At 51.1% G+C, this 23,077-nt stretch overlaps 8 protein-coding genes across 8 annotated transcripts; 4 read left to right on the top strand and 4 right to left on the bottom strand.

Annotated features, from left to right (window-relative positions):
• The first annotated feature begins 2,073 nt into the window (after positions 1 to 2,073).
• Positions 2,074 to 3,385, top strand: SETTUDRAFT_163053 (uncharacterized protein). Its single transcript, XM_008027310.1, has 4 exons — positions 2,074 to 2,170; positions 2,264 to 2,535; positions 2,585 to 2,734; positions 2,960 to 3,385. Exons 1-4 carry the CDS (start codon positions 2,098 to 2,100, stop codon positions 3,104 to 3,106), a joined length of 642 nt encoding a protein of 213 aa, XP_008025501.1. The 5' UTR covers positions 2,074 to 2,097; the 3' UTR covers positions 3,107 to 3,385.
• Positions 3,386 to 3,787: 402 nt separating this feature from the next.
• SETTUDRAFT_163052 (uncharacterized protein) lies at positions 3,788 to 6,629 on the top strand. Its single transcript, XM_008027309.1, has 5 exons — positions 3,788 to 4,132; positions 4,186 to 4,305; positions 4,363 to 5,282; positions 5,330 to 5,384; positions 5,468 to 6,629. The coding sequence occupies exons 1-5, from the start codon at positions 3,986 to 3,988 to the stop codon at positions 6,272 to 6,274; spliced, it is 2,049 nt and encodes a 682-aa protein (XP_008025500.1). The 5' UTR covers positions 3,788 to 3,985; the 3' UTR covers positions 6,275 to 6,629.
• Positions 6,630 to 6,696: 67 nt separating this feature from the next.
• Positions 6,697 to 8,775, bottom strand: SETTUDRAFT_89412 (glycoside hydrolase family 2 protein; the record flags this gene model as incomplete). Its single annotated transcript, XM_008027308.1, has 1 exon — positions 6,697 to 8,775. The coding sequence occupies one exon, from the start codon at positions 8,773 to 8,775 to the stop codon at positions 6,697 to 6,699; it is 2,079 nt and encodes a 692-aa protein (XP_008025499.1).
• Positions 8,776 to 9,396: 621 nt separating this feature from the next.
• SETTUDRAFT_153713 (uncharacterized protein) lies at positions 9,397 to 11,055 on the bottom strand (the record flags this gene model as incomplete). Its single annotated transcript, XM_008027307.1, has 3 exons — positions 9,397 to 9,566; positions 9,644 to 10,117; positions 10,179 to 11,055. 3 exons carry the CDS (start codon positions 11,053 to 11,055, stop codon positions 9,397 to 9,399), a joined length of 1,521 nt encoding a protein of 506 aa, XP_008025498.1.
• Positions 11,056 to 11,604: 549 nt separating this feature from the next.
• On the bottom strand, positions 11,605 to 13,068 carry SETTUDRAFT_178867 (uncharacterized protein). The gene is made up of 2 exons (XM_008027306.1): positions 12,331 to 13,068; positions 11,605 to 12,279 (listed from the first exon to the last, which is right to left on the bottom strand). Exons 1-2 carry the CDS (start codon positions 12,965 to 12,967, stop codon positions 11,711 to 11,713), a joined length of 1,206 nt encoding a protein of 401 aa, XP_008025497.1. The 5' UTR covers positions 12,968 to 13,068; the 3' UTR covers positions 11,605 to 11,710.
• A 419-nt stretch (positions 13,069 to 13,487) lies between these two features.
• Positions 13,488 to 14,522, top strand: SETTUDRAFT_153711 (uncharacterized protein; the record flags this gene model as incomplete). Its single annotated transcript, XM_008027305.1, has 2 exons — positions 13,488 to 13,960; positions 14,012 to 14,522. 2 exons carry the CDS (start codon positions 13,488 to 13,490, stop codon positions 14,520 to 14,522), a joined length of 984 nt encoding a protein of 327 aa, XP_008025496.1.
• Positions 14,523 to 14,600: 78 nt separating this feature from the next.
• SETTUDRAFT_19466 (uncharacterized protein) lies at positions 14,601 to 15,080 on the bottom strand (the record flags this gene model as incomplete). The annotated part of the gene is made up of 3 exons (XM_008026726.1): positions 14,601 to 14,619; positions 14,675 to 15,011; positions 15,068 to 15,080. The coding sequence occupies 3 exons, from the start codon at positions 15,078 to 15,080 to the stop codon at positions 14,601 to 14,603; spliced, it is 369 nt and encodes a 122-aa protein (XP_008024917.1).
• Positions 15,081 to 15,447: 367 nt separating this feature from the next.
• Positions 15,448 to 21,256, top strand: SETTUDRAFT_135397 (uncharacterized protein; the record flags this gene model as incomplete). The annotated part of the gene is made up of 6 exons (XM_008027304.1): positions 15,448 to 15,565; positions 15,647 to 15,836; positions 15,886 to 16,028; positions 16,074 to 17,398; positions 17,537 to 18,150; positions 18,200 to 21,256. The coding sequence occupies 6 exons, from the start codon at positions 15,448 to 15,450 to the stop codon at positions 21,198 to 21,200; spliced, it is 5,391 nt and encodes a 1,796-aa protein (XP_008025495.1). The 3' UTR covers positions 21,201 to 21,256.
• Between the last annotated feature and the right edge of the window lie 1,821 nt (positions 21,257 to 23,077).

Here is a 23,077-nt window from a genome sequence, read left to right as displayed (position 1 = left end):
ATCTACTCAAATTTCTTTGGCAGTTTGATGTTGCGGCCGCGCATCGTTGTTTTGGTGGTGGGCTGCGCAGCCGACGATGCAGACGCACCACCACTTTGGCTGCCTGCATCACCACCACCCTTTGACTTTTTTGACTTTTGAGACGATGAAGCTTTTCGTTTAGGTATATTTTGCTTATCGCGAGCTTTTTTTGAAGTTGCGACTGCGCGATCGCGAGCTTTTTGGGCGCGTCTTAACTGGAGTTCTTTGGCCCTCACTTCTCTCTCTTTATCCCTCGCTATTTTCTTCAACTCCCGCGCAGTCCTTGCCTCGTCTATTAATTTTTTTCGTAGAGCTATACTAGCAGCTTGTTCCTGTTGTTTCTCTTTTTTTGGAGTTTTTCAAGCTCTTCTTGGTGTTTTTTTTGACGTTCTTGAGCTCTCGCATCTTCTATTGTCCTAGGACTCCACACCACCGCCGGAGTATGATACTGCTTGCTTTGCTGGAGCTCTAGAGGCTTCTTTTGCTTCTCTAGATGATTTTTGATAGCAAGTACTTCTTGTAGATTAGTGTTTTCGTGGTGCAAAATCTCGTTGTTGACCTAGAGTGAAGCAATAGTGTCTTTCACCGCAGAGACCATAACTTCAGCACAACCCGTCATAGTTTTGTCTAGAAAATTAGACAGCTCTCTTGCAGTATCCCCATCACCATGCTCTCCAAGTTCTGGATTAATATCTTGTTATGATGTTGACTTTTTAAGATGTTTAAGCACGGCATTACCATCCTGCAGGTAGACGCCAGTAGCTCAAAAACAGCTCAGTATCTTGTTAGACGTGAACGCCCGTGTCTACGCCGCCCAAAATAACCATAAAAAATCACTTTTGTGCACCTCCACCAAGCCTTGACTGCGGTGGGACAGACTATTAAGTTCTTCGGTATACGCGCTCGAGAGGGGCTTGAACATGCCAACGTCGAGTGGCTGGAGTCGGTGAGATGAGTGGGGAGGGAGAGTAGCTAGGAGAATCCTGTTAGAGTCACAAAACTCTCGAAAACTTGGAGTCTAATAACTCCCATGACCGTCTAGGATCAGCAACCGATAATCGCGCTTTGCTTTGTCTTTCGTTTGGCGCTAAAACACCTGCTTAAGCCAAGATAGCCCTAGGATATCGTTACTCTAGCCCAAGTCGCTAGTAGCAAAAAACATCTAGTGTTGGGAAGGATCTAGGTGCTCTACCTAGTTGTTTCGAAGTCTAGCTTTGCCCTTAAAGATTATTATAGGCGATATCCAGCTCCCGTCAGCACAAATACAGTCTAAAGTTGTTATCCACTCCCTGCTGCCGTCTCTAATAGCTGCTTGAACTTTCTTTTTATCCTAAAGTCTCTTAGAGAACACCCTTTTGGTCCTTAAAGTGACACTAAGGAGAAAGCCCTTTTCGTCCATATTATAGATATTTTGCGGCTGGATATCGTATTTCTTGATATAATCGTGAAGTAGACGGAAGTAATTATAGTAATCTTTAAAATCGTCAGCTTTTTTGCAGTTTTGGTTGATGCCGGCGGTGTTTCTGGTGATAATTTTCTCTCTGTTCCGCCGAAGAAATCTTGTAACCTAGCTGTTAGATAGCTGTCTTTTTGCAATATTGGCAACATAATTTTTAATTATCTCTTAGGACGGTGGAGTACTACGCTTAGAGAGTTTTTCTATGTGCTGGACAAGGTATTTCTCTTGTTGTGGTGAGAGTAGTCGTCGTGGGTGTGCAGCGGCTGCACGCGACCGCGTTTTGTTTTGGTGGCGACGCGTTAAAGTTGATGCCGCAACACCATATATTTTTGCAGCTGTACGGTACGAGATTTGTCCTTCTAGACCTTGCGAATTGATTGCCGCAAGCGCTTTTTCGATAGCTGTCATGGTGGTGGAGTTGTGGGGATTTGAAATTGGTGGGTTCTACTTTGGGAGATGCAGGGGGTGTTGCATTGTCTGACCCGTTGCACGCATTGACCACCCACACTAGTACTTGGTAGACCCCACACGTGCTTGCCAAATTGACCACTAAGCGCAACAATCTGACCTGCGACTTGATCTCGCATTCCATAGTCACAACCATCTAACGCGTCAACATGGTGTACTATTTCTCGTCAAGTACCGTGTCTCCAGCAGCCTTCATATACGTCGGCAAAGACAAGGTCGAAAGTAAGAATCTATGCATTGACACACACACGCATGCCTTGCCACTCTGGCGGGTTGCATTATTACACGGGTTTTTATTTTGCTAACGTTCAACAGATGAAGAGCTCATCAAGTACGGCTGGGACGAAGATGTCTGGTTCCACGTGGACAACCTGTCTTCCGCCCACGTCTACGTCCGTCTGCCAGAGGGCGAGGACTGGGAAAAAATTACCAACGACTTACTCGTCGACTGTGCGCAACTGACCAAGGCGAACAGTATCGAGGGCAACAAGAAGGACAACATTACCATTGTGTATACGCCTTGGAGTAATTTGAAGAAGGATGGGAGTATGGCTGTGGGGCAGGTTGGCTTCAAGGATCAGCGCAAGGTGAGTTTGCAGTAATTTTTTCTATTGTTGTCTATTAATAGGTGTCCAGGTCAAGCGCATACATATCGAGAAGAGGGAGAATGCCATTGTCAATCGTCTGAACAAGACAAAGGTTGAGAGGTTTCCTGATCTGTGTGAGGAGCGGGAGGCGAGGCGCGCAGAGCTGAGGAAGCGCGAGCAGGGTGCAATGCAGGCAAAGGTATGTGAATTTCTTATTTCCTCATCGCAGCTGATTGGGGTATCCGCACAGCATGCGCTGTCTCTTGCAAATACATGCTTGCAAAAATTGCTGTGCTTTACACGTTTCTTCGTCTTGCTACCCTCGCCCATTTACCCTCAACTACCTCCGTGCTGCTATCTTGTCGGTCACTCCAGCGCTGTCTTTGTACGTTGGCATATTCAGACCAATACTAACCTCATGCAGAGGAAAGAGGAAGCACGCATTGCCAAAGAGCGCAAGGAGCTCGCATGGCGCAGAGACCACGCCTATGACGATGTCATGACGGAGGAGAATTTGGAGGAGAACAGCAACCAGAACCGCGACGAGAACTTCCTCGACGACTTCATGTGAGCTGCGTCGTCTAGCGCGCGGCAAACCGGCGCTCTGCAATGATTTCGAGTAAACTCAACTAGGATCGCGAACTGTCGTCGCTGGCAGACATAGCCCCATACTCTCATTCAGCATGCGGATGTTGTGGTTGAAGGTGTCGTATGCAGTCGTCTTGATCTCGAGCTCCTCGTGGGTCCTGACCAGTCAGCCTTCTGAGGGGCTAGGCTTTGCGCGGGGCAGGATACATACTGAGCCTTCGTCTTGTGTTTTGCGCGGCCGCCGTTACTCTGCACCCACCATACGAACAACAGGTTCTTTACTATTTTGTGCTCCAACCCGTTCTCTCTCGTGGCATGGCGGAGAAACTCCAGCGTGTTGAGCACCTTGTCGGGCTCATATTCGGCGGCACTGCCTCTGCGGAAAGCCAGGCGGAGGCGATCACGCAGCGTATACCGGGCAGGCTTGGAGAACTGGATGGCCCTCAGGCTATGCCGGTACAAGTGTCTATACGCGTGTATGACTGCTTGGTGGGACATGGTGGCCACGGTGACGCCACGTGCCCTGCGCTGGCACTGGGAACTTGGCATGGCCGGGCATCGGAGAAAAGTGGCGCCGGCGCCCATAGCCGCCCGCGTTGCACAAACCTGGCCCGCTCCTGTTCCCTCTTTCCATACCTCTCGCCACTCAACGCCTCCGCCTGTGCCTTTGCATCGATCGGGGCCTGTAGATACAAAGCCCGCATTGCCGGGCCTCTGCACACCTTTGTGACTGCTTCGTTCATCGTATCCGCTGCTAATCCCGCAGTTTCAGGCTCCGTTCATACTGGGACTCAGTCATAGAAGCGGCTCATTCTCCCACGGTTCGCTGTGGCCTCGATGATTTTGTTTGAACACCAGCGTCATGACCAGAATACACCATGCGCGTCCGCAATATGCGCCACAGCGCAGCGGCATGCTTGATCAGCCGCGCGCCGTCGCCAAGAAGAAGAAGCCGTACAAGATTGTGCTTGAAGCCGTCACGCAAGAGAAGAAGAAGCTGCACTCCATCGTCCGTCTGCGATGTGCTATTGGTGTTTTGGCATTATACTAACATCAGCGTAGCTGACATATGCCTCCAACGCGCCCGCTGGCTTCGGCTTCATTCCGGCTGGCCATCCCGAGTTTACGGAATGGTGCAAGGAGCAGTGCCGCCAGCGCAACCTCGACGTACACATTGTTTCGGTAGGCGTTTCGAGCAACCGTCGGTAGCAAGGTTTGTCCCGACTGACAAACTCGCAGGCCAAGCCCAAGAACAAGATGCACTCCGACCCGGAGAAGCTGTCGCACCATGTCCACCGAGTTGGGCATCATTTCCCCCTGCAAATCATCGACCTCGCCTGTAGCAAGTTCGGTTATACATATGATGAAAATCACGGCCTTCGCAAAGCCAAGGACGGTGACAGGACCAACTGGATTGCCAGGCGCTTCGAGGACTACTCTTCGCGCCAGGTCAAACAGGGAGGTCCTGCCACGGACAAGGAGACCAAGGGCTACATCCATGGCGCTGTCCGAGAAATGTTTCCCAAGATTCCCGACGACGACTTGCAAGCCATCGTTACCCATGCATTCGAGGAAGGGACAAACCGGGTAGGTAATGCCAAAGAACTGTCTTTGGCTCGTAGAGTGCAGCTTGCAGTTGTCGCACATATTCGCCACACATACACAGATTACGACAAGCTGCTCAAAAGCGGCGGCTGGATGGAAGCTCGATCCAAGGTCGAGAGCGTCTCGCTTGCTAAGCTTAAAGAGTGGCGCGACGAAGCCGGCGAGCAAAGCCATGAGCTGGAAGAGACCTTTCGTGAAGTCATTGTGCTTGATGACGACGAAGAGGCCAGCAGCGAAGAGGGTTCCACATCCACGCCTGATGAACGTGAACAAAGCATGGAAATTGTTTCTAGTCGTGCTACCGCGCGCGATTTGCAACCTGAACTTCATGCTAACTACCCACGTAATGACCTGAGAGGAGTGCCAAGAAGAACCATTGTTCTTCAGCGCCACCCTGTACCTTCACGATCAGGTCCCATGCCCCTCCTTTCGCATGTCCAGCCGTTCTCACAGCAACCACCGCCTCCACCTGTGCGAGCATCACTAAACTCTGAACCACGCCTAGGACCCCATGCCGATGCATATCGCTACAGCATGAACCATGTGCACGATAAGTAAGGTGCTATGAATTCTGACTTTGCAACTCCACTGACCGCCGTAGACGAGCAAGGCTGGCTGAGCCTATCGTGCAAGAAATTAACGGTCGCCTGTATAAAGTGAGTCATACAAGGTCACGCTCTTTAAGCTTGACATGCCGGTGTCCCCTTCCTTGTTCCCGACCTTAGGCTGACACGTGTAGCTACAACCGATACAAGAACCAAGAGATGACCACGTGCGGCAATATGATCGGCCACCGCCTCCCCCGCCTCAACACGTGCGAGAATCAAGTATACGTCCCGCACCTTATCGGTCTAGTACATACGAAAGACCGTTCATCAACAAGAGAAACCCGTCTGATCAAGATGTGGTGCTCCCTTCTGTTGAGCATCAGACAGTTGATCTGACTTCACCACGACGTAATATGAACAGAAATCAAACATTGCAGGGCCACAACGCGCCAGATAGGCACTACAACGAGGTACAGTCACCAAAGCGTAAGCCTTTTGATTCTTTCGCCGATGGAAGAGATCCCCAGGCGGAGCAGTATCCCAAACGCCAGAGGCCCATGTACCATGAAGACGTCCATTCTGCGACCTATCACAACGGACCGCCTGAACCGCATCTGAGCCAGCGAATTGGTCCCCCCAGCATTCTACGGCCACCGCCTCCAGAGCATGTTATTGATCTAACCAGCAGCCCCTATGACCCTCCCAATGGTGGCAGAGGTCATTATGCACCTCCACGACCCGTTGCAGATGCCGACCCTCGTGGATACGTGTATGCTCCTGCTGCGCCCCACCGACTGCCTGCGCGCGATGTGAGAGGGCCACACTATGAAGTACCAGCTAATGAGCCATCTCATGCTTATGTGCGTAGCGCCAGGGCTTATGAAAGTCGCGCTCCTCCAGCCTATGATTACATTCCATTACCCGGCGGACGCCAGCCCCCTCGGATAGAGGAAGAGAGTCTGCGATACTCAAGAACCGGAGTACGATACGGCGGTTGAATTGCTTTGACTTGCATCCAGCATAGTGGCGGAGTTACTTGGTTTTTCCTACGGACGATACCCCTTGGCATGTTTTTTTTCTGTCACGCATCTCGGAGAGCATGTGTTCCTCTTTTCTCGCTCGTTGCATAGCGATATGCGCGTTCGGCGTCCTGCCTCATTCCATAGCATGGTCGGAGTCTGTTCTGTCGCACAACGTCATTGGACATATTCCAATGACGATGCGATATATGAAGAGGAGGAATTCAACATTGACCATCGCCGACAGAGCCGAAGCTCATTCAGATGGGGGGACATGGCTACATAGTCAGATATCACGAGAGTACCAGAAGGTATTCGGGCGAAATATCACGACGTTACACATCAACTTTTACACTTTATTCATCTTGGTTGATCTTTCTGGGCTTACGCTTTGACCTTCTTCACCCTTGGCTGTGCATCCGTGCATACCTTTCCATTACTCCATCAACCACTTTTTTGACTTCGGCGGCATCCAGCTTCTCTTTCCGGTCCGGCGTGTACACTCCGTTGACTTCCTGCTCGATATCTGTAAGCTGTGTGTAGACAAAGCCACAGCAATGGCCTCCATCGACGATTCCCGCGATCATCTTCTCAATACGCTTCAGCAAATCCTTGGGGTCTGAAGCAGTCGTATAACCCCAGTCCCTACTCCCATCGCCTTCTCCACCAGCAGCCGAGCGTGCAATGTTGACACCACCAAACTCTGTGCAGATAACAGGCGCACCAGGCGTATGCTTTGACCCCGGATCAGCCAGACTCTCAATCGGCGCCAGAAACGTCGGCCGATTCGCCTGCTTCTTCATAATGGCGTCTAGCGACGAGCACGTGGCTGTCAACTCTTCGACATCAGCGTAGTCGTGGAACGTAGTCAAATCCGTCACCACGTGTTCCCAGCCACAATTATCGTTGATGGGCCTCGTGGGATCGAGCACCTTGGTCGCATAGTACAAGCTGCGGATGTGGTCTCTCTGCCGCTTGCTCGTGTGCAGATCCGTGTACGCCCACGACTCGTTGACTGGCGTCCACGCCACAACGCAGGGGTGATTGCGGTCTCTCAGCACGGCTTCACGCCACTCTTGATCCATGCGCTCGACGTAGGCCTCGGAGAAAGCATATGCGTTTGCCATTTCGCCCCACACGAGGAAGCCCAGGCGGTCGGCCCAGTAGAGGAACAGCGGGTCTTCGACTTTCTGGTGCTTGCGGCAGCCGTTGAAGCCCATTTCCTGCGCGAGCTCAATGTCGAGTTTCAGGGCGGAGGGGCTCGGCGGCGTCATGAAGGTGGTGGGCCAGTAGCCTTGGTCTAGGAAGAGGGCTTGGAAGTATGGCCGGTTGTTGAGGCGAAATGTCGATTTGTCCCAGTGCAGCGAGCGCATGCCCGTGGTAGTGTGAATGGTATCGACGGGCGTGCCGAGAGAAGAGGTGTAAAGACGGATGGTTAGGTCGTATAGGGTTGGGTGGTCGGGAGACCACAGGGCGAGGTTGTTGAGCCAAGCTTTGGGGTTGGACGGTGGAGCACCAGAAGTGAGATGCTGTGGTAATTGGGAGACTTGGGAATCGGACAGACGCAAGTTCGTCTTGAGAGCGACAGTGTCCGAGTCTCGTGGCAGCGCAGTCTTTTCCGTTTTGCTGATGAGAACACCGCCTAAGCTGGCCTCGAGCTCGACACTGTACTCGTGCCCAGCTGGTCTTCCGAGAACTTTGATGCTGGCTTCCAGATTTCCGCTTTCAATGTCGTTGCTTCGGATCAGAGTGCCTGCACTCGCATCTCCAAGCCTGACAGCTGGCACAGACTCCAGCCAGACATTTTGCCAAATGCCTCCACTGGGTGTGTAGAAGATGCTCTCAGGCTGTGCCTTCCAGTACTGCTTGCCACGAGGCTGTGTCAGATCATGAGCAGAGTCAAACACGCGCACCGTCAGCCGCTGTGTCTTCCCCTTTGCAAAAGCATCGGTGATGTCCACATCGAACGGCACATGTCCGCCGCGATGGCCACCAAAAAAGCTACCATTGACCCAGATCTTGGCCTCGTAGTCGACGGCCCCAAACCTCAGCAGGACAAGATCGCCAGCGGCCTTGCCCTGTTCAGGTCTTGGGTCGTCAATTTCTCGCTCGTACCATAACACCTCGTGCACGCCCTTTTCCCCAATCCCCGAGGCAGGGCACTGGAAAACAAACGGAACTTGAATGCCGCGTTTCTCATGCACAGTATGCTCGTTTTTGAACTGGTTGCCTTGCAGTAGCTCCTGGGTGCCAGCCGCGATCTTGGCCGTGATGCTGTGCGCCTCGGTATTCTCGGTGCTGTTGGTCTTGGTGGGGTTCACTGTGACCTTGTCTGGGAGTTGGGTCAAGTGCCAGCCCTGGGTTAAGCCGACGTCGTTGTCATCGAAGAGGAATGACCAGGGCCCGTTGAGCGATTGCCAGGATAGGTTCTCGCGGAAGAAGTCTGGACGGGGGTATGTGGATGGGGCTGTGGGAGGCATGCTTGTGTTTGTGAATACTTGGCGAGATAGTGTTGAGATGGAAAGGGATATCGAAACGAAGACGTTGTATAAAAGTCATCATTCACGTGAGTTGCGATGCCGTAAGGTGGAGGGGTGGGGAGGATACACTGGGTCCAACAAGTACCATGCCTGTTTGGGACTAGAGCTGGTTGGGGTATATCATGGTTCACCCATGCTCTCCCCTCCGGCTCAGCCTTACCAATTCAAGCAGTGTCATTGCAAACCGATATGCTGGTTTCAGTTAGATATTTCTGTCAGTTCATATAATCTACAGTTCATTCCGCCATATTCTTTAAACAAGGAATAGAACGTCATCGTTCATGACATAGATGCTATTCTACCCTTACTCCCCATCAACCGTTGTCAGTACCTACATACCTTCAGGTTCGACTCCATCTGCCAAGATATGGACACTAAAGATAAAACTGGAACTCATCCCAACATGCTAATTGTATATGACGTGTTGACCCCACATCAACAGACTAAATACTAAACAATCTATATGCGGCGCATCGAGTATCGTATAATTGGATGATCTGCTCAATTATTACCCCATAAAAGCCAACTGTGAATACCCCCTGTCACCTCACAGGAGCGGTTTTAATCCAGAGGCCAGTATTCGTGCACGCCCTTCTGCTGCTTCCACCGCATGAAATAACAGCAGAAAGGGAAGAAAAGCGTGTTTACTGCTCCCCACGCGATGAGAATACCAAAATCCAGACCAAGACGCGAGTGCAGATCGAAGAGAATTGAGCGGCTTGCTTCGACAACTATAGTCGGTGTCAGATCTACCGCAACATCATGGTAACGCGCAAGGCTGAGAATCAAAGGAGATGGAAGAACTTACTAGAATGCAAGGGCCATGCATACCCCCACCTATAAAACCCAGGTGCGATTTCGATATCGTAGAAGGAAGTAGAAACGTTTGTGATAACCCAGAAGATCAAAAACAGGCCCATCCACGGCATACCCACAACCATAGCGACGTTCTCACACGCCATACCCAGTGCAATCATGCCAAAAAAGTTCAACATCCAGTACACCAAAAACGTGCCATGGCCGAAAGCCACTGGGTTTCCCTCGCTCTGGATGGTGACCTGGGTATGACTGGTTATGGAGTTCGTGTTTGAGAAGTTGATTTGGAAAGCCAGGCTGACAAAAGAGTAGGCGAGGGAAAGCATGAAGTAGGCGGATATGGTGGCGCACCAGCGCCAGACGATCAGCTGGGGAAACTTGAGCGGCGGGTGGTTGGTAGGCGTGACGTATTGCATGTGGATGGGCATGTAGAACGAGAAGCTGAAAAAGGAGATGATGATAAGATCTAGCACCAGGCCATCAGCATTGTAGTTATACAAAGAGGAGTTGGTGCTGGTGATACTTACAAATGAGGCCGATAGATACAGCGGGGATGCTGGTGTAAGGAAAAAACGGCCGAAGATTGTATTCGGAAAATTCAATCGCGGGATTGACTGCCTGCGGCACATTCTGCATATTCGATAGTACCGATGGGTTGCTGGCGTTCTGTAGCACCATTTGTGCCCACTGCTTGCCAACCATGCTCTGTGCTTCCGTCATGAAAGAGCTGATGATTGGGAGCATAAGATCAAACCAATTCGTATCGTCTCTTGCGTCCTGGTATATCAATTGGCACGCACCAAGAGGGTCGTATGAGGAATTTCCACTCGCAATGGCAGTGTACAACAACGCGCTTGCATTTGGATTGATGACAATGGCGGCCCAGGCATCCCACTCGTAGATTGCCTCCCGGACTTGCATCGGATCGTTGTTGAACTCGGATGCTGGAAGTATGCCCCATCCGAGTGTTGGCTGATTGCTGCTCAATTGTTGCTGTACGAGCTTTGTAATCGTTGGGCCGACAAATGGCGCGTTCCCGGTGTTGTCGTATGGCGCGACGCCATCCATATCAACCACATAGACCAACAAGTGGCTGATTCTGTTCTCCACCTTGAAGAAAACACCCCAGTATATAGAAAGTACGGCGAGGATAAATCCCATGAGAAAGGCTGTCGTAATGGTCCATTTTGCAAACGCGCGGTTGCGGACTTGCCGGAGGTCTGGATGCCAGAAGCCTACGGGTTCTGTACTAGGTTCTTTAGATTTCTCTTCATTATCGTCACCATCTTCGGCTTCGTTGGGTGGGGTTTTCCTGCGCATGGTCTCAGGGTGGCCGTTTGTACCCTCTTCTTCATTGATTTGCGCTGGAGAGCGGAAGGCGCGTGGTAACCGTATTCGCGACATTGCAAACGAAAGGATCAAGGCCAGTAATTGATGTTTTAGGCCTGGATAAAATACCAAGAAATAAAAAGCTTGATGTCTCTTGGAAATACATGGCAGTGGCCATCGCTTTATCGTCGTGGATATCTGCTAGGGGAATCGGTTCCCGTGGTATGGAGATCTATGACGTAGAATTTAGTGTTAGATTGAGATCGAGATGTTGGTGACGTTCTGTCCGCCAGATCCTAGCTCAATGTTTAGCCCCACGGGTAACGGCATCGAGGACTAGTTCCAATGTACTAGTGACTGGAATTTCCTATCTAAGATTTATTTGACTGTTCAAAGCGCTCGTCGCGACCCACCCGTTCCGTCGTGCAATTTTGGTTGCTTTCGTTCGTAGAACCACTCAAAGCCGGCACATCAAGCCTAATACCCTCATTCTGGTAGGCCTGGGTACATTCCTCCTACATTCTATAACAAAGGAAATAAAGTGAAAAGGGTATTGTGCTCATAACAGGGGTGATGGGGTATATCGCGAAGCAAACCGTCACACCCTCAACATCGTCATCCGTCGTCCATTATCCATATTTGTTTCATTATTTGTTCCATCTCTTCGTATCAATCTTCATGTCTTCTTGTTTCCGGGTTTTTTTGTGTGTTTTCATATCGTGTTCGTAGCTCAGAGATCGGGATCTTCCTCAGTCATGATTTCCGGTTCCGGGACGCACTCCCTCAGCTGCATCATCCTATTTCTGCAGTGAATGACAAAAATGGCAATGGCAAGGGAGTTCCAGACATCATACCCCTCCTTGTTGAAATCAAACATGGCGATCAATCGAAGCTGGGGTTGGTCCCTCTCTTCTTTCGCTGGAGTGTAGCTGACGAATGCCATTACGGAATGCGATGCCGTGATGCCATACAATGTGGGCACTTCTGGAATATCACAGTCCCCGCGTTGCTCGGCTTCGTCTATCTTCAAAGCATCGTGCCATAGTTCGTGCAGGCGACCGAGCTTTTCAAGCATTTTCTCTTCACCGACACTTGGGTGTACATGGCGGGAGAAAGTGACGGTCTGGAACAATGGAAGCTGAGACCAGAGCTGTCCAACTTTGCCGTCTTTCATCGCCCATTTGGTGTAGGCTTTCACAGCCTTGCCGATCTGGAACGCCGGAGTTCGTCTTGCTCGCGTGTGCCAGGCATCTCGCACAAAACCTCCAAGATCGAAAAGCTTATCGAGAGCATATTGTGCTTTTTCAAATTAGCAAGCTGAATGGAAGCGCTAGAAAGCGAAGAACCCACCGGCGTAGTCTGTGCCAAACGCAGGCTTGATGAAGGCCTTGTCAAGTTTTTCGGTAAACAGATCTTCGGGTACAGTTTCGAAATCATGAATCCATGAGATGGGAAGCAATGGCTCAAAGCCACGCATCCCCAGCTTCTGGAACAGGAAGACTGCGTCCTCGGACCAGCCAGAATCGCGCAATTCACGGCCCTGGTGATCTCGTTTCTTGCGCTCGTTTTCGACATTGATCTTCTTTTGCTCGGTCATGTAAGTTCCGTCGTCCACTACCATGGTCTCCTCGTTCGCATCCCACTCATCTGCAGAAGACCCCTCCTCCGCCTTCTCACCTGGTTCAATGGGCGACAGAGGTACCAGCGTATCGCCTTCCAGGTCGTCCGAAAGCATGGCTGAGGCGGGTGGAGAGGGAGGCAAAAGAGTCGCATCAATGTCGCATTGAGGGCTTGGTGCTTCAGGGTCCCAAGTCTTGACACGCGCCTCTGGACTCATCTCTCTCGATGGCGGGGTGGCTGGCGCATTTGCCGGTCGAGTGGGGACTGCAGGCTTTTTGAAGGCGAAGGGCTTGTCGCGCCGTTGCTGGGTCTTGCGAGGGCTCACATAGTTCCAGATGCGATCGGACACGCCGCGAAGGAACGCCATGGTGAGAGACAGGCAGTGCCTTCTACGTGCGCGGTGGTGGGGCGGGTGTGCGAGGGTTAGGAGGATACCAGAATTATGAACCGAGTGGGGTCGAGGCGTTCATTTATTGTTATGCGGGCGTGTTGCGGTGATGGTGATGGTGAAGCAGGCTAGAGCGCGTGTGGAGCAGGCTATAGGTGGTATCTTTGTTTCCTTGTTGCCTCGCGGGTAGCCTTTCACCGTCAGTTGTCAAAGACACCGAGGGGAGGGCGAAGAGTCATTGTGAAAACAAGGCCAGGAGGCTGGCTATGTTCTGCATAATGCAGGAACAGGGCCTCGCTGCCACGCTGTCACATGTAAACTAAGCCGAAACAGGCTAGCCTTGCTTCTAGTCTGCAGATGCGGTGAGGATCTTATCAGATGGGCTTTGGACCCCACCAAATCTCTATACCCCCGCCAAAAAAGAGTTGAGTCGCGTCGGAAGGCGACCACTGTCGATTCCTGTCTTCTTCCACAAAACGCTCATTTTCAAGTTACCAACATGACTACCACAGAGCAAGAAACCCAGGTCCAAACCCTGCGCAAGATACTCACATCGGAGTCTGAGCCCCTCGCCCGACGATTCCGTGCTCTCTTTTCTTTGAAGTACCTCGCAGGCCTGAACCCGCCCACCGAGCAAACAGTCCCCGCAATCGAGGCCATCGGCGCCGCTTTTACTTCGCCGTCTGCTCTTCTGAAGCACGAACTGGCCTACTGTCTAGGCCAGTCTGGCCATGATGCTGCTATTGCGCCACTGAGGGCCGTGTTGCAAGACAAGGACGAAGACTCGATGTGCCGACATGAGGCTGCCGAAGCGCTGGGTGCATTGAGCGACAAGGGCAGCCTGGATCTGCTGAAGCAGTTGAGAGACGATGTCAAGGAGGTCGACGTCGTGCGGGAAACGTGCGACATTGCTGTTGATCGCATTGAATGGGACCATGGATTACAGAAGGGACAGGAAAAACTGAAGAAAAGGTATGCTTGCAAATATTCTCTAACCTGCACTATCTGCTAATCATAACCTAGCGACTTTACATCAATCGACCCTGCACCACCACTGCCACAGGGCGCCGAGAAGCCATCAATACCAGAACTTGAGAAGACACTCCTCGACACATCCTTGCCCTTGTTCCAGCGTTACCGCGCCATGTTCGCCCTGCGCGATCTTTCCTCGCCGCCTGATCTCCCAACAGCTATCCCAGCTGTACAAGCACTCGCCCGCGGCTTCAGCGACCCATCTGCTCTCTTCCGCCATGAGATCGCATTCGTTTTCGGACAGTTATCGCACCCGGCGTCCATTCCCAGTCTGACAGAGGCACTGAGTAACACAAATGAAGCTAGTATGGTTCGCCACGAGGCTGCGGAGGCGCTGGGTAGTTTGGGTGATGAGGAAGGTGTCGAGGATACTTTGCGCAAATTCTTGAACGATCCGGAACAGGTTGTGCGAGACAGTGTGATTGTCGCGCTTGACATGGCAGAGTTCGAGAAGAACGGAGAGATGGAGTACGCGATTGTGCCACAGGCTGCTGCGGCTTAGAATGTGGAGGGCGTTGCATGCGCATGGCGTTTGGGTTATGTAGAGTTCAAAGTGGCCAGTGTACCTGGAAAGCCCAACTCAATTGTTTGTGTTCCATCTGTAAGATAGCAGTTAGTTTCAGCTTAGACTTGAATGTAGGCGAGTACACATACTTGTGACCGCAATCGCACTCGTAAAACACAGTGGTTCCTTCATCTGCACTTCGCAGTTGTTGTGTGTAGTATCGCACCTGTTCCTTTCCGCATTTTTCGCATGGGTGGTTGATTACACTGGTCGTCTGCACGTCTTCCTCGGAAATGGTCTGTACCTCTGATCTCTTCGCGCGCAGAGTCGAGGGAAAAGCGGTAGGTTTGGAAACTGTCACGACAGTCTTTGAAGATGTGTCTTTGTTGTGCGCACCACAGACACCGCACGTCAATACTACATTCTGTTGCTGCCCTACAGAGCCATCAAGCAGGTTGCCGCAGTCGGTGCAGAAGACAAGAGATCCTGCATCTGCTGTCAGCGAATGCCTTGTGTGTAACTTGTTAATGTGCGATACTAACCAATAGCTGACATGGTGGGCAATTTGTCTCTGTGACGGTGATGATGGGGTGGAGAGAATGGAAAAAAGTTACAGGGAATCGCGACTTCCGCGGCCGCAACAGGCTAAACCCAAAGCGGCAGGCGGTCAGAACGCGTCCGCATGTCACCACCATTTGACACTGGTGCTCTCATCCCAGAGCCGTCACCGAGTTGCAAATCCCGGAGCGCATCACTCGGGTGAAGGGACCAGCGGAGGGAAGAAGGACCGTATAATCGACCATGCGCGCCGAAACGATGGAATAGCGATTGCTACACCTCAACCCAGAAGAACGCACGCTGCTGGCGCCTAACACGACGCTCGTCGACTCCCCGACTACTCGACTTCCCAAGCGCGATCGCAATGAATGGAAATTGGCACAATGTCAACGGCGGCAGGCTCCCATTCCGGAGGCCTCCTCCTACCGTGGATGATGCTCTCCCGTATTCGCCCTTTACCTCGATTATCCCTTTCTCGCCCGGTCAGTCAATCCGCTTCACTTGCGCATCTTACCTGAGAGCGCCGCTCTCACCTACTTCAACAAGATACTAACGACTGATAGAAATAATACCCTTCCCTACCGCTGAGCCTCCTACTCCACCCACTACCCTGAACCCGGACCAACAAAAGGCGGCACAGAAAGCCGTGGGCATCTTGAACAACGAAATCGAAGGCCAGTCTACAGCGCAGCACTTGCATGACACATTAAAACAGCTCCGCAATCTTCTGCATCGCGATAAACTACCAGAGTAGTGAGTATGCTGTAGCTCTTGGTCGAGAAGCAATCCCTAACGTTCGAAGCCACTTCAAGCCGATGCCGCAACTAGCAACACCTCCACCGGATAGCCCCGTAAAAGGTACCAATGGAGATTCTTCTGGATACACGCCTGCGCTCAGTCCGTTTGCGCAAATTCTGCTAAAACAGACGGATGTCGCATTTACAAGTAGGTCTGTTCCTCACCTGATTACACCCACACTCACATGGCTAGCACCGAGCGTCACAGCGCCCGAACGACCTCGCAAAGAGCGCTCACCTTCCAGACAAGCTGCTCCTTTGCAACAGGCCCGTGCGACACCCCAGCCGCCTACCACCCCCAGTGGCGGCGTCAACGTTCGAAACGCAGACCGACCGTATCCGCCTAGCGCTGTTCCATCCGCTGCGGGCAGCACGCCCGTTCGCCCCCCTGGACCAGCTGTAATGATAAAGCCAAAGGCTGTGCCGCGCGACGAATTTAGGTACATCGATAGCATCGGGACACCAGGTCATTTGTCGCAAAAGCAGGAAGACAACAGAGCCGAGGGTGGAGCATTTGTGCTACGACCCCATGAACGAGAGATTGCGGATGGAAAGATCGAACTGCTGGACAATCTCGTCACAAGCCTAACAGAAGACAAGGACGATCTCGACGGATCACAGCACTTCAACAAGATATTGACACCTGATGGCGAACTCAATGTGCTCAAGCCGCGCTCGATGGACAACCTCTCTGAAAAGATGTCGGGCGTGGTCAGTTTAGGACGCTTTAGTGCGCTTCCTGTAGAACTGGTTATGCAGATCCAATCGCTGCTTCACCCTACTGTTATGTCGACAACCAAAAACGGGCTTTTCCCACGAGACGAGGGTACTATGGAGCTTGCGGAAAGCATCCCAACTGCTAAACTTGCACTCAAGTCTTCAAAGCTCCTACTCGAGACCATGATCGAAGGCCGTGACGATTACCGCATGCGGCGGGAAGAGATTGTCGACACCATAATCGATCTCATAAAGCTAGTCAAGGACGCATGCATCATCCCCATTGTACAATCGCGGCGCTCCGGTGAGTCGCAAGATCTTTTCAACGCTGCGTCAGCCTGCAGACAAGACTTACAACCGGTCCTGCGCCTGTGTGGAGCCGTCCTCACTCGGTTTGCCACAGTTATAGGCAAGTACAATCTGTCTGATCGGGCGCTCAATACCTTGGAGTATTTGACGCTCGAGCTTTTGGTGGAGCAGAACAGTGAACACGAAAGAGATTCCGTCTTCACCATCAAAAAATTCGAGCACTTCCGTCAAAAGGCAATGGACGTTCTGGCCCAGATCTTTGCACGATACCCAGATCAGCGGACGTCAATTCTTAGCGGAATTTTCAGCAATCTAGAGAAGCTTCCTGATAAGAAGGCGAGCGCCAGGCAATTTGTATCTGCTCGAGAAGTGCCAATCATGACAATATCTGCACTATTCATGCGCTTCGTTCAGGTTGTTGCGACGAACCCCGGTCCTCGCACTGCGTCTTCAGCCAGCAGTGAGATCAAGGATGTCGTAGTCGAAGATGATGTCAGCGACTACGAGCCCGGTACGTCTGTGAAGACAAAAAAAGTGAACAACGGTAGAGGCAGCCCGGCCTTCATAGCGCAGAATCTGACCAGCACCGCTACCAATACCGCCTCTTTCATTGCGACCCAGCTGTGTGAGCGTGCGTCAAACACCTCCAAGTCTGGCGATAAACCGTTCCGTAATCTTCTCGATCTCTTCATCGACGATTTCTGTAACGTTCTCGGGTCTCCGCAGTGGCCAGCTGCTGTCATGCTCCTACAAGTACTTCTGGTCCGCATGAGAACCATTCTTCAGGATGATCAAGCGACAAAGCACTCTGTGGTTGATAAGGATATGGCGCTCACCACCATGGCGAGGATCGGCTGTGGCGTGATTGACTTCAGGGACCAACTGAAGAAGATCAAACAAAGGCTGGATATTTCGCAGTCAGATTTGTCATCAAAACTAGATCGACTCGTCAACGACGCCATGAGCGAGGACCAAAAGGAGAGGGTCAATGATGTGGACTTGCTTGCTTTTGATGGTCCTTATCGCATGGTCATTGAGTCTTTGGTAGAGTATCTTGACCTTCGACCATCCCAAGAAGACCCACACCTACAAGCAACAACTGGCTGTTACGTCAGCTCTTGGCTCGCAGCTGTCACAAAGGCGTATCCTGATGCAAATGAGGAAACCAAGCCAGAAGCCATCAAGACCGTCCAGCAATGCTTGGAGAGTATGATCATGGATCCCAAATGGCTGGCTCGGAAATAGTAAGTGTCACAGTCTCTACTGTCGTTCCGCAACTGACCTGAATGACAGTAAATTCCAATCTGTCTCGGACGATCAAAGTAAGCTAGCCGCTGGCATAATTACTCTTCAAAGTCAAGTGTGCAGATACCTTTCACAAATCGTCAACTTCATGCAACTCTACGCCCAGGACAAGATTTCGCCCAAACTCCGGTCACGAGGAACCGCTGCACTGCAACAGTTGCTGGACAAAGATCCTAGGGTTATCTCTGAAGGCCATGTCATCAACATGATCTCGTCACTCAAGGACAGCTCGCCCATGGTTCGTGAAGCAACCCTGTCCTTGCTGTCCAACTGCTTGGCCAAGGAGCCGTCTCTTGAACGGCATGTCTTGCCACAGATCCTGGACATGACTACAGATCCTTCCAACGGCCCAAAGAAAAAGGCAATCAAGTTGCTCAAAGAGATATATCTCCGCTCCACCTCGAAGCAGGTTCGACTCAAGATTGCAGCTCCATTGCTTCTTCCCTCGCAAGATGACGAAAGCGCCATTGCAGAGTTGGGTCGAAACGTTCTCGAAGAGATATGGTTAACGGGTGCTAGCCCGGGCAACAAAACCGACGACAGTCAGAATCGACTTAATCGCGAACAGCGAGCAGCATTCATGGTAGACCTGCTCGAATCTGTTGGACAAAGTACGGTGCACCTGGAGGCTTTCGAGAAATTCTTCATTCACTGTCTATCGCCTGAAGCCAAGGGACCTGCCGCGAATCTGCAGATCTGTGGAGAGCTCGTCGCAGATCTGGTGGATGAAGTCATTGACCCTGGAAACGGAACAGACACCAAATCCCAGACACGAGTCATGAACACCTTGAGCGTCTTTGCAAGGATCAAGCCCACCTTGTTTTCGGTCGACTACCTCCAACACCTGAAACTTTACATCAAGACGATTGTCAACACGGATGACGTAGCTCTTGTGCGGCCAACAGTGGTGATTTTCCGGCACGTTCTACCAACACTTTCCTCACTTCAGCATGCCTTTGCGGAAGAGATTCGTGGAAGTCTGATGCGAAACGTTCCTAAGCTGGCCAAATTCGCGTCTCTAGGTTGGCCTACAAGCAGGGAGACTCTTCTCGATGTCGTTCATTGCTTGTGGGCAATCAGCGGGATGTCAAGCATAGGTGCCGAAAAGATTCTCGTCACCACTTGTTCTGTAATTAGCCAATTGCGCCCACTGTTGCCATCGGCTCAAATATTGGCATCAGCTAAATCATCAGAGTCAGCCAAGGAGAAAGAGGAAGCCACCAAGCTGAAAGAGAAGATACTCTCATATCTCATTTTGCTAGGCGCTTTTGGCCAAGTGTGCAGTCTTGACGAACACGCCGAACCTTTCATTGCCAAACTCCGGGCTACCATCAACAAGAATGAGGCCCTCAAGAAGCAGATGGAGCCGTCCCTCAGTCAGAAATCACCTCCCCCACCGTCACTCCTCTTGCTGGATACTGTGCGGCCATTCACCATGCAGGCTTGGGAGCTAGACATCCGCGAACAGGCATTGCAAAGCATGGGTGGCATTTGCCAACAATCACCGGAGCATTTCATGCGTGCCGAAGTGGAAAAGGTGGTCAAACTGGTCTTCATCAACGAGGATAATCACACTTTGCGGCATGTCGCGCTCTCCTTCTTCAGACAGTTTTTTACTGTTGCTGAACGACGCTCCGAAACAGGTGCGCAAATTGCCGTTGGCAAAGGAGCTGTCAATGGTTCAGCGCGACTGGAGACTTCATTTACGGCCACTGGAAACGACCAAGCCACTCTACATCTGGCCCAGAGATTCTTGGAAGACTTTGTGAAAGCTGCCTTGCAGAACAAGAACGAACTTGCTGTAATCGCCACAGACATAATTGCCAGCATCAGCCGTCAAGGACTTGTTCATCCAAAAGAGTGCGGTGCTGCGCTCGTAGCCCTAGCTACTTCACCAAACAAGAGCTTGGCCCAGGTGGCGGGTGACGAACACAGACGTATTCATGAAAAGCAAGAATCCTACCTGGAAAAGGAGTACATGCAGGCTATTCACATGGCTTTCAGGTACCAGCTGGATTTGTTCAATGATCCACGCGGAATGGTTGAAGCTACTCATACCCCGAAGCTTACCAAACTTTTCGAGGCGCTGAAGACGGGCAAAAAAGCAAGTTTGAAGAAGTTCATTGTCAACTTTTGCAAACAGATCGACTTTGACCTCTCCAAATTAGATGCCAGTGGCCCTGCTCCTGAGGCCATTCTGTATGCTCGTTTCTGTTTGGAGAACTTGGCTTTGCTCGACTTTCCCCATCAAGAGGAATTGGCAGTATTCCTCAATGCAGTTGAAGCAATGGTGCTCAACACAACGGGACCAGCGGTGGGAGTCGTCATTGCGGAAGAACTTCCAAAACAATACATTCAATTGGAGATCCCACAGCCAATGGACCCATTCCAACAACAGATGCTAGCTGGTGGAGGTATGAATGGAATGCCACTACCACAACCACTACCGCCAGCCGTGCAAACCATCTCCCAACTCGCGCCTCCAACTATTGACGATGGCCGCCTTCGTCAAATCGCAACCGCCTGTATTATCCTCCAAATGGTATGGGAGACTCGCAGTTTCATTCGGCGGTGGTACGGTATCAAACATAACGGGCCCATTTCTCAAAAGGAGTACGCCAAATCTGCAACTCGCAACCATCTCGCTACCACGGGCAAGGATTTATTCGAGCGCCTCTCTGGAGCCATGCAAGCTCTTGACACACGCGAAAGCATGGTAAAGCAATGTTACGACTTTGCAGACTTGCTGGATATTGATCGAGAAACCTTTATTGATGCGGATGGCGATGATACACTGGACGCAGGATATGAGACGCCAAACGAGGACGGTGAAAACAGCATGCCAATTCCTACTAGCGGCCGCGGCAGGAAGCGGAAGAGCAATTTCAGCTTAGGCGGCAGTACACCCAAGAAGGCGAGGGGCAGACCACCGGGTTCAAAGAAGAAGAGGAGCTCGCGGACGCCGGATGGTGAGGACGATTCCGACTAGGTGTCGTGATCGCATTCACCATGGTTGAAGAGGGAAGCAGGAACATCTCACATAACCATACTATTACTCCCCACGAGTATGCGAGATATGAGCGTCATACTCGCATTAATGGAACGATCAAACTCTCATTCAAAAAAGCATTTGTCGGCGTTGGGAAAGGCATGTGCAACATCGATTCGATACCCTCTGCATGCGCAATGTCCGCATGGCATGCTGGCGTTTTCATCGTGGCCAGAATTCAGGCTACCGCGCGAGTAATGGTTTGAGGATTTTGATAGCTACCAGTATCTTGAGGGAAATCACAGCATACCGATACATAAATATTTGACATTTACATAGCAAGACCTAGCGGATATCACATGACAGCTCAGATTCGAGTCAATTTACGATGGACCAACTAGTGGTGATGACAGTTAGTTCAAATTAATCTCAATGTGAAGATCGAACAAATGAAAATTCTCTCAAATCCAGCGACGTGCCTATTCGGATCGTGAATTCACACCACCCAGAAGCGATGGGTCTGTTTCACGTCTGACCAAGCTTGCACATTGCATTACCACATCAGCCGCAAATACCTTCTTTTGAAGAATATTGGCTTGCCCAACAACTGCGCCATCTCTGTAGCTGCAGTAATCCGTAAGCTCTACTGCAATGCATATGACCATCATTCGCCTCTATCCGCTCTATCCGTATCATCTATGTGCCACCAACATCCGGGCTTACTCACAGATCTCTACAACGGCCCGGGCCTCCGCGACCACCACCCTGACTACGACCTCTACTACCAATCAACGTCTTCGCAATTACGAAAATTGTGGAAGATATCGAAAGATGCGTACTTCTTTGCTGTTTCCAGACTCCAAAATAGTTATCAAAGATACAGTAGAGTGTTAATTTTAGGGCCAAGTGATGTAAAGCAATTGCGACAAGGCTTCCTGATTGGTGGATTAAAGGATTCAGTGGCGCTCGCATCTGTATTAACAGTGCGCAGATCTGAATGACAGTGCAGATAATTGAAAAGTATATGTTCGCGTGAAAGTAAGCTTGGAATTTGAAAGGGGGGAAGTGAAAGGTAAGGATATTGAACCTCGACAAGACTGCGAAAGGGATACTGGTTGAAAATATGAAGGTGTGGTTAGAGATGTCGGTAAAGAAAGGAAAGGAAGTGTTAGAAGAGGAGCGGAATTGGTAGAGGAAAGCTTGAAGAAGAGAAGAGTCGGCATTTCTGTGGATAACGGAGATAGAAGAAAATATGGAGATGAACAGAAGAACAGCATATCAGAAGGACGTCGGAAAGGAATGCAATATCTGGCCTACGTTCAACTCAGAAAACTCTGATGAAGCTTGGAGGAACCGTTGCAAGTATGGAAAAGAAGTTTTGATTCTTTGTATGCTACGCGACGACAGCGGGTGGTATAGACAGACGTCTTCAAGTTGGCACATGGCACCTCAAAACTCCGCCTCACCCGCCCGGTCCGGGACGCTGTTCGACCCTGCCCCTGACTCTGGAACGACGGGCCGCTCAATGATATGCTATGGTGAGTAGGATATAAAGAAAAGGAGGCAAGGTGGTGGGTGAGGTGCGGCGTGCCAGACAAGGTGTGTGAGTTTTTTGGTACGACAACGTCATCAGCGGCCCAAGCTTCAATGTTTCCACACGGCAGCTACACTACACCAATGTCGCCATGATCTTTCTTCAGCCCACCTGTCAGAGCCCAATGCCTTTATCCAATATGCGAGCATGCTGTGTATCCTGAAGATTCGACAACCGTTGTTGTCATGCGGCGCTTCGACGCAGACCAACATCAAGCCGCTACGCCACAGAAGAGTGAATTTCAGGCCCCCGAAAGTCCCTGAAAGTTCCGTACCGGTAACGG

Source organism: Exserohilum turcica, assembly GCF_000359705.1.
Source record: "Exserohilum turcica Et28A unplaced genomic scaffold SETTUscaffold_2, whole genome shotgun sequence".
NCBI classification, from domain to species: Eukaryota; Fungi; Ascomycota; class Dothideomycetes; order Pleosporales; family Pleosporaceae; genus Exserohilum; species Exserohilum turcicum.
Note: the sequence above shows the minus strand (reverse complement) of the source record. Positions and strands in the feature narration are given on the sequence as shown.